A 14,284-nucleotide genomic window follows, 5' to 3' on the forward strand; every position below is an offset into this window, starting at 1 on the left:
GGCCCTCTCAAGTAGGGGGCTGGAGACAAACTTCCCCCAACCCTGGGCGGCCCTGCTTAGAGCAATGTGTTAAACTGATAGGAGCTGAGCCCAGGAGGCCACAGGCTTCAGACAGTGTGTAGAGAGTAAGAGCTGTGCTGAAACAACCATTGCTCACCCTGCGGGCTGGCTGCTGGAGACAAAAATAGCCACCAGTCCAGGACAGACAGGAGGTGTGAACCTGTCTGTCTTGCTCTGAAACTGCAACTCCTCTTGTGTGGTATCAGATTAATGGTACGATGCAATCTACATGGGCCAGTGGACCAGATACAGAGGGCTCCTGGGTTCTATTCCTGCCTCTTCCACTGATGTTGGGTGGGTCACTGCCTTGTGCCGTGCCTTGGTTTCCCCCATCTGTAGCGTGATGCTCACTGTTGTAGACTGCTTTGGAATCTAGCAGTGCTTTGTGAATGCAAAGTGTTATAAGAGTTCACAGGGATTTTCACACAGCTGTAGAGGTTCTGGGTTCCAAATCCTTGCAGAGCCACTGGGGCTCTCTTTTCAACCTCCAGTGAGCCACTCACCCCACTTGTGCCAAGGCTGACCCTGTAAGCACAACAAAATGGACCTTACTGCAAGGCAGATGCTGCTGGAGCTTGTCAGGGAAATGCACAACACAGACTCAACGGGACTTACCTTTTGGATGCTTCCATAAAGGAAGAGGTTCAGGAACCAACTGCAAAGCAGCGTTGAAGCCTAAATTCTCTGCCCAAGGTACTCACTCTGCAGGTGCACTGCTAGCCTGGGAGTATGTCACATAGAGTGCCAGAAGAGGTTGATGCTGTTAAGTTTCATTTCACCTCTGATAGGTTTAGCACCAATACCTCCCTATCATGCAGAGGTTTGCCATACGGATCTGCAAACCACTTGTGAACACATCGGGGCCAGCTCTGATCACCCTGCCAGCGTGCAGATTGCTACTCAGGAAGCAAAGCCACAGTGATGTACAAAAACAAAATGCAGTCTCCTGACCCCTTGAAATCTCAGCTGCCTTGGAGGACCATTCACACTCTGGACTTGGGAAGAAATAATAGGTATCCCATTGCTTCAGTAATAGGAGGAAAGCTGCACCTTGGGGCTTAAATACTCAATGCTCATGCTGTGGTGATGGATGCTATAAAGGAACCTGAATATCTAGATAGATAGATCTAATGGTTTCCTGTGTCAGTGAGTTCCACAGATCAACTCTCTGCTATGTGAAGGGACGTGTTTCCTTTTCTGTGTTCTAAATTTACTTCCCCTTCAATGCCCTTGAGTTACTCGTGTTCCCATGCCAAACCCATTGGGGACAGGAGGGACTGGCTGGTTATAAAAGGAGGAACCCCGGCACCTAGAACTGTACATAATTCTCTCTAAACCAGTTGGTGAAGGATGGGTATCTAGCAGGCCATGGTCCTTTTCCTTCTGTGTGCTAGAGGGGGGCAAAGTTTCCCAGCTGTCTCATTCAGCTTCTCTGAACTATGGAGAAGAGACGTTAGCTAGTAGTCAAAGCACAAGACTGGACAATGGCAGACACGGGTGCTCTTCCCACCCCTGCCACTGGGTGATGCTGATGCCTGGGATATACAGAAGGTCAGACGGGCTGGTCCCTTCTGGTCTTACCCTTTGTGACTGTCTGTGTCTCCGTGCCTCAGTTTCTACATATGTAAATGGAGACATAAATAATACTGACCTATCTCAGTGAGCGGGGTGTGAGGTTCGACGAACCAATCAAAGTCTGTGAAGGGCCCTAGTGTGGTAAGATGGATGGTGCTAGAGGACAAAGCATGGTGTGACTATATATCTCTCGGGACAGTCCTAGCAAGATGGGTTGGGAGGAGAGGATTTGTGCTAAACACATCCTGATCTAGTAGATCAGCCAGTGCTTTGGCTGCACTAATGTCTCCAAGTTCCTGACTCCAACAGGGACAGAGACATGGGGGGTTCCAACAAGCCTCTACCCATAACAACCGCTTCTGCTTTGGCGTGACTCCAGCCAAAGAGGGTGGAGGTGACAAATGACACACCCGCCTGGAGACTGCGTCATTCCTAACTCACAAGGGAGGCCCCATGACATCAGCCCCCCAGTGTTGCGTTTCCGCCTTCCCCCATAGCGATTGCTGACGTTTCTGTGAAGCCCCTGGCCGGCTTTTCAGAAGGGCCCTGCCTTCTGTCACCTTGGCCACGCCCTTTGCTTGGGGTTCCCGGGGAACCCCATCTGGATCCCCATCCCACTGAGCCCCACTGAGCCCCATTCCCCCAGCATCTAGACCCAGCCCCGATCTCCCCACACCCAGACACTCCCCTGCTGAGCCCCGACCACCTTCACCTGGACCCCTGCAGAGTCCCATTACCATTGCACTCAAAAACCCTCAACAAGCCCCTGTGCTTCCAGATCCCCCCACAACCGGATCCCCCACTGAGCCACTTGCACCCAGATTGCCCCACACAGAACCCTCTCAACCCACACCTGGATCCCCCCCACACTAAGCCCTTCCACTCTTGGATCCTGCCTCGCTGAGCCTGCCTGCCCACACCTGGTGCACCTGGCACGGAGGGGCAGGGCCCTGGGGTGTTTCTGGGACAGGCCCAGTCCTTGCACTATGTCAGGGTTGGGTGCAGCCTCACCGCTGAGTCCGTGCCCCAGAGGGGGAGCTGTACAGTGATCTCCCACCTCTGTGCAGCCAGGGGCCTGTGCTCCCCACTGCCGTGCTGGGGCCTCCACATTTATTTATTGACAAATAAAATTTGCAGCATTTTAAATTATTGTGCGCAGAATTTGTAAGTTTTTGGCGCAGAATGCCCTCAGGCCTAGCTAATTCCTGCACTCGGAGGCAGAAGGAGCTAAGCTGCCTAAGCACTTGGTGTCACTCCAGGCCCTGCAAATCTGAGGCTGCTTCTGAGCCAGGCGAGGGGCCTGCTCATTGCACGTTCAGTTCAATCCACTGACCCTTGCCCAGGTAACTGTATGGGGGATGCTGGGAGGGAGAACCAGAGCTACGGCTAGCTCCATTCCAGGGGCTGTGTGGCCTTCCAGTGAGACCCCAGCCCACCCAGACAACAGCTCTGCCCTGCCCTGGGCTCTAGCTGCTGCTTTCACCTCCTGGACAGAGCACGCTGGCTGGGCTACGGCTGGGCCGGGCCAGGCGATGGTGAGAGATAAGCTTCCCATCTCCCTGGCTGGTACAGCTTCTGCTTCCTCTGCTCTCCACGCCCACCCTGCACACACCACAGTCTCTTGGCTGTCTCTTGACAAGGGAAGGGCAAGGCTGTGCCAGGGGTTGTTGACCCTGCTGCAAGACTGGGGACACACACACACACACACACACACACACGTCAGTGGCATCCCTGACTGCACAAGTCTCATGTGGGCAGGACTGGGAGTAGATTGTGCTCTGCAGAGTCCATGAGAAACCGAGGCAGTGATAATCCAGGCATAAATACTTGGCCCTTAACACCCCCCCACACACACACACCTGAAGATCTCAAAGCACCTGGTGCATGTCACAAGATACACATACGTGGTCCACTGGTGAAACGATATCACTGCCCCCATTTGACAGATGGGGAAACCGAGACCCAGACCGGTCAAGTGACTCTGAGGCAGGGACAGAGCTGGGGAGAGGCCCCAGGTCACTACCGCCTCAGGTCTGGGCTCTAACCACCCTTCCCCTCTCGCGTCTCCTGTCTGCCTGCCTTCCCCACCCTTGCATTCTCTCCTCCCCCGCAGGGGAAGCGGCCACGGTACCTGTGAGGTTACTGACAGAGTTTCAGCCATTTCCTGGCCTGTCCTGGAGAGGGGTTGGTGGGATGCTTGTGGTTAGTGCAGCATTTGTCATGCAGACTGGCCTCTTTAGCTGGGAGGCTTTAACTGCGTCTGCTGCCTGGGGTGGCTCAGACAGATGCTGGGGGAGGCAAGGCCATTTATTTTTTCCTGTTTCATTGTTTTCATGTCAGACTCAAAGGCTTAACTGCTCCTCACGGCGGGCCCCACCAATGCTGGCCTTCCGCCTCCATACATCCCAAAGCGGCGAGTGATTTGGGGCAGCCAAGCTGAGACGCAAACGTTGCCTGATTTTTCACAAGGTGCTGACTGAATGGCCACCCTCTGGCGCCCCAAACCACTACCCCTTTCTGGAAACACAGGCCTTTGGGCCCGGTGCTCCATTGGGCCCTGCGGAGCCGCCATGCCCGTCTCCGACACCGCAGCCTGTGCTGCCACCGGCGAGGGAGATTTAACCCAGCCCCAGGGCAGGCTGGGCTGCCACTCAGGAGTAGCAGGGAGAGTGCTTGGGGAGGCGCCTGGGGAAGCCTGCCTTAGCGTAGGGTGATTTTTAGATTTTTTAAAACCAATTGTTTCAAGCGAGCTCTTTCTCCAGCTGCATTTCCAACACTTCCCACCCCCAGGCCCTGCAATGGATTGCGCCTGAAAGTTCCTCCTTGCTCCAGTGAACAGCTGACCCTCCTCCCAGTCCCCTGTCCCCCCCACGGCTGGCCCTCTGCCCAGTGATGCCACACGACTCCACTACGGCTGGTAGATGGTATAAGAGCGTTGGACAGCCCCCTCAGCCGAACCTGCTGGCTCTGGTGTGGTGCCCTTGATGGGTGTGATTAGAGCCAGAGGCTAGCTAGCTCCAGTGAAGTCACGGCAGGTGGGGTGACCAGATGTCCTGATTTTATAGGGCCAGCCCCAGTATTCGGGTCTTTGTCTTATACAGGCGCCTGTTATCCCACCACCTCCCACCCTGATTTTTCACACTCCCTGGTTGGTCACCCTAATGACTGTAGATGCTTCGGCATAGGCCGTCCTGGGACCCCAGGGGTTTGCTCGCGCTGAAGTGCACCCTGCTGCAGTTGCTACATTACAGCAAGCTCGGGGATGTCTACTCAAACTACAATCTCACCCTGTGATTCCAGTACAGACATACCCACAGTAACCCTAACACTAAATAATCAGTTGGCCTTTGATGGTGAGGGATTGTCAAAGGAGGTGCGAAGTCATGGGGCTGAAATGACACAGACGAAACCTGCCACCCCGCTAGAAGCATGCCCATTTTATTATGATGAGCAGACTAGAGCTCCCTGAACTTTAAACTTCTCCAGGCCTCCGCGAGGTCTGAATGAGTCAGCAAGGCTCTAAGCTCTGTGATGCTGCCGGCTGAAAGGGGGCTGGCCAGACACCTCACGCGGGACAGGCTGCTGGAGGACTCCGAAGACAAGGCCGGGAGCAAGGTGGGAGCAGCTGCCAACGTTTGCAGGAGTTGAATAGTCTGAGATGGGTTCCAGGGTAAAGACGAGCCTCGTTTATTTATAGGGTCAGTGGATCTCCAAGCTAAGAAAGAGCAACACTCGTCATGGTGGGGAGCGTACAGGGCAGGGGCCGGAGGTGAGCACCGCATAGGGAGCTAAGGGCTTAGCTGGTGGAAAAAGGTTTCCCAGGCCTGGCCACAGATGCCCTGGGGGAGCTGCTCGCCCTGCAGAGGCTGTGGCAGGCACGGGGCGTGGGCTCCCAGACAGTTCCCGCCCCTCCCACTGAAAGGGAGCAGTGGGCATTTCCCCAGGGCCCAACTCCCAGTGCTGCGTGCGGGTGTGGAAGGAAGTGGCCAGCAGCCCATCCCCCAGCCAGGCCCCTTTGGGGCAGACAGCAGCTCATTCTGTGCTCTAGGAGTGCAATCTGCCAGCTGCCTCCTGCCCAGCTGCGGTTCCCTGTCCTCTGCCCCCCACCCCTGTCCACCCTTCACCGGAACGGCCCAATGGCAAATCGGGGGAGTTAGGGGACATGCAATGTGCTGCTGGAGGAGGGAGCCATGGTGGGGAACCCCGGGTGAGCACACTGAGGGGGATGAGTGCTGAGAGTCGAGGACGGTGGTTTGGAGGTGTGCAGGAGGGGGCTGCCATACTGTCCTGCCCAGTCCCCCGGGCGGGACAAGCAAAGGCTGCAAATCACGGCCGAAAGATTGAACTGTGGCTAAGTTCCCTTGGGAGCCTCCCCTGCCGCGCCAGTCCAGCCAGCACCGTTCTTTCCAAAGGGCTCAGTTCTGTGACTCCCCGAGAAGCACCAGCAGGAGAAACCAAACCAAAACTAGCCAGGGCATCTCCAGCGCCCGTGCCGAGGACTCCTCTGGGCACAGAGAGGAAGACTCAGGGGCAAGCTGCTTTTGCCTTGTCCTCCTCCGTCTCCTCTGGCCCCTTTTCTATCTTGGCGGCGATACTGTAGTAATAGGAACGGATTATGGTTTCCACCGCTGCAAACCCTGGGCGATCTTCCCACCTGGAAGAGAAGGAAGGCACTGAAGAAGGATCAGCAAGAAGGATCAGAATGGGTTGACCAAAACAAATGGGCTAGGATGGGGGGACAGCCCAGGTGTGTCCTGAGGGTGCACAGTGTCAGTGTCAGGAGTAAGATCCTTAGCTGCACCTGCTCAGGATGCCTGACGCCCTAACAAGCCAGCCAGGCTGCCTCATGGCCTGCCCTGCCTGATTGGCTGGGGAAGCCTGCAGGCCGGTTTTTCAACCTAGCAGCGGCGGCAGCTCACTGGCTGCTCAACGCCCACAGACTCTGCCTCGCTGTGCTCGTCTCTGCAAGCCCTGCTCCTGCTCTGCTCCTCTACAGCTCCAGCCCAGAGCCTGTTCCAGCCTCGCTCCTGCCTCAGAACCAGCCCTGCTCCTAAATTCCCTGACTCCTGGTAATCTGGCTCTGACCCTCAGTTCTGCGTCAATCTTTAGCTCTGGCATGCGGCACCGACTCCTGACATTGACTCTGTCTTGCCCCTGGGCTCTGGCATTCAGACTCTGACCACTAGGCATGACTACCTACAACCCAATCCATTGACAATGGGGCAGGGGGAGCGGGGGATGTGGGAAGATTTCCTGGCACCGTGTTTGCACCGGGGCTTGAGAGGAGAGTTCGGCCACCATGGTCTATTAGTCATTGGCCTCTCTCCTGAGTCTGCAGGCAAGGGAGCCAGTTGTGCTAACGGGTCCAGGATGTGGACCCTGCACTGACCAGGCAGATGCCTGTCACTTCTGACCTGGGCTGGACTCAGCTCAGCGACAGGCTCTGTGTCCCGTGGCAGGAGCCATCCAGCAGCACCCCAAGAAGAACCTCAGAATGGGCCCAAGCCGCAGAAGTTGGCTGAGTGGGAAAGACACTGCTGGGCTGTGGGAAGGCACCAACCGCTTTGGCTGTGAGCACTGATTCTGCCACGCTGCCAGGCTACTGGGAAAGGGACCCTCAGGGGTAGGAGTGCCCACCCTGGGACTTACCACCCCTGCTGCTTAGCACCCTGATATGAAAGCCCAACAAGGCCAGTAACTGAACAGATCAGGCAGAGCAGAGCAAAGGGACCCTCCTTCACATGGCAGTGGCGAAGGGAGGAGGCCTTCCAATTGCTCGGAAACCCCAGAGGGAGCAGAGAGGTGAGTCACCCAGAGAGGCTCGCCCTGAGGAGCTGTTATGTTAAATCTAGAGTCGCCCAAGCCTGTTTTGCTTTGTGTTGTGGTACCTAATGACTGATCAGCTAAAACCTTGTCACAACCCTCCGACTCTTGTCAGTTTCATTTAGGGTCATCCCCATGCACCTGCTGACCACAGATGCTGCAGCCTGGCATAATGGCCTCCTTGGAGAGGCTGAGACAGTTTCCGAGACAAAGAGCCCTAGAGGGGCTCTGACCTCCTCCAGGGGAACTGCAGGTCAGGGCAGGGGAAGGAAGGAAAGGAAATAAACACATCATTCATCACAGACCCTGCAGCCCAAGCCAGGGGGAGATCAGGACAGGAGACACCCCCACACACACACACACCCGCCACCCTGCTGCAGACAATGTGCCCAGTCCCAAGGGGGCCTGCTCCGGGGATTAGCTGGGGAAAGCCTTACTTGTAGGTCCAACACTGCTGCATCAGCTTGTACATCTCGGCCGGGCAGTCTGCTGGGCACTCCATGCGCTTCCCTTGCTCTATGAAACTGATCACCTCGGGGCCTTTCATTTTCTAGGGTGAGTAGGGAAGTGTGTTAATGACCCTGCCCTCCCCACCAAGCACAGGAGCTGACGGGGCGGCTGAGAGAGGGCGGGTTAGATATGCCCCCGCCCGGAGGGCACTTTTCACTGATTCTATAAGGAGCTAATGGCACTGGGCGTGGGCCACCTCCTGCGACGACGCTGTCGGTAATCACCACACCTTGCGTTAGTATCTCACGCCTGCCCTGGCGCAGGTCTGACCTCGTAACCAGGACAGCACCCTGCTTTTCGGCAGTGTAGCAGGGACCCCCTCACCGTGACTGGGTGATTACTTTGGCTGGCCTCCTTCTCCCTGCCCTGGGCGGAAAGACATCCCAGAGTTCATTGCCCCGCATACCCCTCTGTCCGCCTTCCCTGTGGCTACTCTCTCTGCTATGGGACTGCTCCCCGGCAATTTGCGGGATGCACTGAGACAGCGGGGCTGGGGTGGGAGCACAGCCGAGGAGCCGCCCTTGGTGAGTAAAGCGGACTCTGAGCCAGCAGCGCGTCCTCGTGCTGCTCACCTTGTACGGTTTCTGCCCGTAGGTGAAGGCTTCCCACATGGTCACACCGTAACTCCACACATCGCTCTTGCTGGAGAACTTGTGGTACAGGATACACTCTGGCGCGTACCACTTCAGGGGCCACTTTCCAGCCGTTCTGGCCTGCAGCAAAGGGACGGAAAGAAGGGGGTAGCTTACCCAGCAAGAGTCTGACACACTGTCATGCCCCGAGCCGGAGCGCCTTGTCTTGGGTCTGCCTTGCCATACCTGTCGGTCCAATGAGCTTAAGACCTCTTGAGTGAGGGTTCACTGCCAAAGGCAGATTCAAAGGGCCTAACTCCAAACCCTGGATCCAGGCAACCCCAACAGGTCAGGGAAGCAGTGGATCACGACCGGAACCAATATCCAATTTATAGAATAGAAGATTAGGGTTGGAAGGGATCTCAGGAGGTATCTAGTCCAACCCCCTGCTCAAAGTAGGACCAACCGCAACTAAATCATCCCAGCCAGGGCTTTGTCAAGCCTGACCTTAAAAACCTCTAAGGAAGGAGATTCCACCACCTCCCTAGGTAACCCATTCCAGTGCTTCACCACCCTCCTAGAGAAATAGTGTTTCCTAATATCCAGCCTAAACCTCCCCCACTATAACTTGAGACCATTGCTCCTTGTTCTGTCACCTGCCACCACTGAGAACAGTCTAACTCCATCCTCTTTGGTAGCTGAAGGCTGCTATCAATTTATGAGTTGGCCCCTATCACTATACTGGGATGAACCAAAAGCCCAGGTCTGAAAACCTCTGCACTTTGGGCTGTTTGAATCCGGATCGGCATCCAGATGGTGCACTGAGACCATCACTAATTCAAAGCTGAGCTATCCGAGCTGGGTCCTTCGAGCAACCGCCTTTCTGGCTCTCCAGGGGGTAAGTCTGCCCCAGTGTCATATGGGGAGAGGGCTCTGTTTGCCAGAATGGATGGAGGATGAAAGTAACATGAAGTTCTGTCTGTTTCTGAAACGGAGCCTGGGAGCCGCCCGTCCTCCATATGACTAGTGAGCTGTTTATAGAGCCCCAGGGTGTCCTCTGGGGCTCCCTGCATGCAGAATCCAATCCAGATCCCTATTTCCCCCAGAAGGCACACTCTGGAGGCAGCGTTCCAGCCAGGAGCTATGCCTGTTCTTGATCTATAACGCCCATCTCAGGGCGGGCGGAACAACAGCGCAGGGTCTCCTGAGCAGCCTCTTGGATGCTCTCCAGATTCTGAGGTGTCACCTGGCAGATGCGTGTGCCACTAGGTTAAAAACACAACACAACACACACACACGCTGGGAAATAAAACTGGGACCTGAGCCGTGTCTGGAGAAATCACTGTGCGAATGGTGCCACCGTGTGGCAACCACACCCGGCTGTGCTGGCAATTGTTATTTACTATCTCTAGTGTGGGGGCCCCCCTTGGGGAATGGGGCTTCTTGTGCTGGGCACTACAGAGACACAGAACAGAAAGCTGGTCCCTGCCCTGATGAGCTTCCATCTACTCAGCATCGCTCCTTCTTCCCCTCGCTCTCTGGCTTCTCTGCTTCGCTCCTCCCTTCTCCAGCAGCTCCACATGGCTACAGTGAAAAGAACCTTCTCCCACAACTCCACCCCATCACCCACCATCCCTGCCCCACCTTTGGGGCCCTCCTCCCTTTGTCCATGAGTATTTCGAGCCCCTTGTTTTCCTCAAGGCTCAGCAGAGCTCCCTGCTGCCAGCATCTCTGCTCTTGTTTCTTACTTCACCCTCCCCCAGCCTCTCCTGCTACATACCTAGCACCCCCCACCTCTTTCAGATCCCTTCACAGACCTCTTCTCTGCTGTGTGTCTTTCCTCTCCAGCATTGTGCATCTTCATTCTTACCCCTGATCCTTAGCCTTCCACTGTACCCATCTGTGTTGAATTGTACATGCCTTGGGGCAGGGACCAGCTTTCTGAATGTTTGCAAAGCCCCTTGCAAAGCTATGGTATTATATAAACAACAGGCATGAGAAGAACTTGGGGTGATCACAAGGCAGAGCTCCTGGGAATGGCTCTAGGTCTCAGCAGCAAGCCAGAAAGGTTCAGGGTCACAGGATGTTCTGGGTAAGATGCGTGCCTGGCTTCCGTTAACAGGTGGAGTGAGGGGCACGGACTCCATCCGGGCTGACTCTGTAGATATAGCCCGGTCCGTGATTCCTCTGCTCTGCTTCCACTCACCTTGTAATAGCTGTCATCAGCTGCAAGAGCCTTGGAGAGTCCAAAGTCACTGATCTTGGCATAATGCTGGTTGACTAGCAGGACATTTCTGGCAGCCAGGTCTCTGTGGACGAAGTTTTTCTCCTCCAAGTACTTCATCCCAATAGACACCTGATGCATCAGCTCCACAACATTGCTCACTGGAATCTCCTCTCTGGGGCAAAGGAAAGAGAGGAGGATACAGCAAGAAATCCCTGGACAAGTAGGAAACTGTCATTACCATGGCCCTCGGAGCTTAACAGCCACAGTAAGCAGTGAATTCAGGCTCTCCTACTCTGGAAGCATCAGCCCTTAGTAACCAAGGTAAAAGAAAATCTCCCATTAGCTATTTGCAGTACAGGGCCTGTGACACACAGATGCATAGTTCTGGTTACACACAATAGAAGACCATGATATGTGCACACTAGCAAGTACAATACTTTATCGAGCTGTTCCACTAGCCAGCCAATAGATCCTCCACCACCAGCTTGCTGACGGTCACCCCAAATGTGTGCCAAGAACCCATGTATCTCCCCCCACTCAGCCTACAAGTACCACAGCCAGACTATTCTAGGAAAGTTTCAGAGCACTCCCTAGTGTTTTAGTGGGACTCTTTTCCATATCCCTTCACCTTCAAAGCAAGTCGTCTGCCGTTACTGTGAGTCTGATGGGACGGTGCCCGGAAGGGGAGATGAATCAGCCAGCCATGGCTATTCAGTACCACAAAGAAACTCACCTCTTGGAAGACAAGAACTTATTGAGGGGTCCTCCCGAGGCCATCTCCATGACCAACATCAGGGACTCTGCCTCACAAACCCCGATCATACGGACTATGTAGGGGTTGTCCAACTGGTGCATGATCTGTGCCTCCTTCATCATTTCATCCTTCACAGCCTTCTCATTGTTGCTCTTCAGGACCTTGATGGCCACATCTATCTGCTTCCTAGCCAGGGGGCGAGAGGAGAAATGCACAAGGGCTGGGTTAAGCTGCAGATGATGGAGCATATCACAGCCAGTAACGTGAACCAGCGATCAGTGGTACTGTTTAAAGTGGGTGGCTCAATACGCTGTATCTACAAGGCCTGGGGTAATAATGATATTATTAGGGCATCTCGTTCCCAGTTATGGTCGTGGGCTACAAGTCTGTGAAGCCAGGTTGTCGCAGATTAACTCTGGCTGAGGTGCTCCTGCAGCAGTGCCCTTGGGGAACCCTATTCGAGTATGCAAGGACAGGAAATGGTAGCTAAAGAAATAATGGCAGCAACTGAGGAAAAAATTCTGTCTCATACTGTGCAATTGGGGGCAGTTAATCTCTTCCCTCCCCCTTTCTAAAGGCACCTTACAAAGCAGCATTTCACAGGTGGGGAAACTGAGGCACAGAGAGAGGTGGGACCATTTCCAAGGTCACATGGGGAGTCAGTAGCAGAGCCAGGAATAGAAACCATCTCCTCCTTCTCGATCCCATACCCCATCTAGCGGATCAAGGTGCCTTCCTTAAAACCATGAGCTCCCCCTGTGAATTCACATCTGGCCTGCAGACACCTCCGGTACTGGCAGTCAATGTGCGAGTTCCCATCGCTGGCTTCTCCAATGCACCCCACATTCCCCAGTGCACATGAAGTCGCTGTGGCACCTTTCACCAGGAGCTTTCCCATGCACGCCCCGCCCCCTCCCCCATCAGCACAGGCACTCCTGTCTCCACCCCGTTACAGCATCTGCTCTAGCCCTGGACCCAAACTCCCCTGACCTGGGATGAGTTTGACCCATCTCTATCCTAGGCTCAGTCTGAACCATGCTCCCCTTCTCATTCCTTTTGGACAGTGCTTACTTCCGCATTTTGTAGACTCCTTTCCTGACGCAGCCGAAGTTCCCTGACCCCAGCTCCACCTCGTCAATCATCAGGTGGTCCCTCTTCAGGAAGAGCTTCTTGTCCTTCAGCTCCTCCGGGTCACTGTAGGGGCTTTCATAGACGCTGGTGTCCATGGGCAGGAGGCGCGATTTCCCTGGCCCTTCCACAGGAGAACAAGACCAGGGATAGGTCACATGCCCCCTGCCAGAACTCAGAGCCTCCCCGTTCCCTCTGGCCACTGTCCTCCCTGTGCTGACCTTCCAGTTCCAGCCTCCCTCTCGGTCACCTCCCTTGGCTTGCCAGCCTGTGCTGGTCCCTCCCACCCCTACTACTGGGTGGAGTTGGAGCTGCCAGTGCCCCTACTACCCCAAGCCCTGGTCCTAACACGTTTACTGTGTGCACGGCTCCTCACACGTGAGCAGTGCCACTGAAGCCTCATTATGCACGTGTTTGAGTGTTTGTGGATTCGAGCCCACTGATAGTAGCGAGGTGGGGGAAGCAGGGACAGGACTGGGCTTGGCTAGGTTTATTCCTGGGAGCGACCGTTTTATAGCATTCATGCAAGAGGTTTGGGGCCCTGGGAAACAAATGGGACCTTTGGCTTGTCCTCGGGTGCCTTGAGTGCGATGAAAGCCTTGTAGCACCTCTCTTAGCCAGAAGGTGGTGCTCACGTGCCAGGCATTGTGCATAAGCTCAGTTGCATTGTAGCTGTAGGTACTTGCGGCACCACTGGCTGGTGTCCCACAGCTCGGCTGGCCTAGGGTGCCCTCTCCTGGGTCTGTACTGACGGGAAGGGAGGCCCCTGCAGCGCTACTCACCTATGGGCTCCGGGGTGTATCCATCTGTGTTCAGAGCCCCCAGGTGTCTCTGGGCCTGGGAGAGAAACAGTGATCAAGTAAATGATGCATTTAATATAAGATGAAGGAAACCATAGGCATCGACTCTGGGAAAAAAATACCAGCCACAGCTGTTTGGCTGCGCCCCTGATTAGCTGATCAAGGTGCTGCCAAACAGCTGATTGGCAGTTGGGGGAGGGCAGAAAGCAGGGAGCAAGTGGGGGGCCTTGGTAGGGTGACCAGATGTCCCAATTTTACAGGGACAGTCCCAATTTTTGGGTCTTTTTCTTATATAGGCTCCTATTACCCCGCACCCCCATCCCGATTTTTCACAGTTGCAGTTTGGTCACCCTAGGCCTTGGGGAGGGGTCTCGGGGAGAGCTGCAGTGGGGGTGGGGGCCCACTGGCAAAGCAAGAGTGGCGCACCCCCTGGGGAAAAGAAAAACTCAGTGCCTATGGGGGAAACAATTGGGGTGAAGGGTGGGACCCTCCAGAACCAGTGCCTTCCCATAATCCCTATGGCTTTATGAGATCACTGCCTTTGTGTGCCCACTCTCTGGCTGCTGCATATGCAGACATTTCTAGCTAGCAGCATCTGCTGGGGGAACACGTGCACCCTGCCTATACCCCAAGGAAACAGAGAGAAGGCAGCCCCATCCATCATGCTGTCCCTTCCACCCCACACACAGTCTGTAGAAGGAAGAGGGTGGGGAGGAGGGATCCAGGCCACCATCTCAACACTGGTAAGGAGCTTCTCTTTCTTCTCCAGCCATGGCTTGAGTGCACCCCCAGGGCAGATGGGCCGGAGCCAGTCTGGGATCTGTCTGGTGGGAGA

General features: G+C 55.2%; 1 protein-coding gene across 1 annotated transcript in view; it reads right to left on the bottom strand.

The window, feature by feature from the left end:
• Positions 1-5,077: 5,077 nt before the first annotated feature.
• Positions 5,078-14,284, bottom strand: part of LOC127040354 (tyrosine-protein kinase ZAP-70) — a 46,027-nt gene continuing 36,820 nt past the window's right edge. The window contains exons 7-13 of the mRNA XM_050934428.1: positions 13,432-13,486; positions 12,593-12,773; positions 11,501-11,707; positions 10,747-10,939; positions 8,541-8,681; positions 7,896-8,008; positions 5,078-6,289 (exon numbers count right to left, since the gene is read on the bottom strand). Of these exons, the coding sequence (XP_050790385.1) occupies positions 6,160-6,289; positions 7,896-8,008; positions 8,541-8,681; positions 10,747-10,939; positions 11,501-11,707; positions 12,593-12,773; positions 13,432-13,486 (1,020 nt within the window). The 3' untranslated portion in view covers positions 5,078-6,159. The remainder of the gene's footprint in view (positions 6,290-7,895; positions 8,009-8,540; positions 8,682-10,746; positions 10,940-11,500; positions 11,708-12,592; positions 12,774-13,431; positions 13,487-14,284) is intronic.

This window comes from Gopherus flavomarginatus, chromosome 24, assembly GCF_025201925.1.
Source record: "Gopherus flavomarginatus isolate rGopFla2 chromosome 24, rGopFla2.mat.asm, whole genome shotgun sequence".
NCBI lineage: Eukaryota > Metazoa > Chordata > Testudines > Testudinidae > Gopherus > Gopherus flavomarginatus.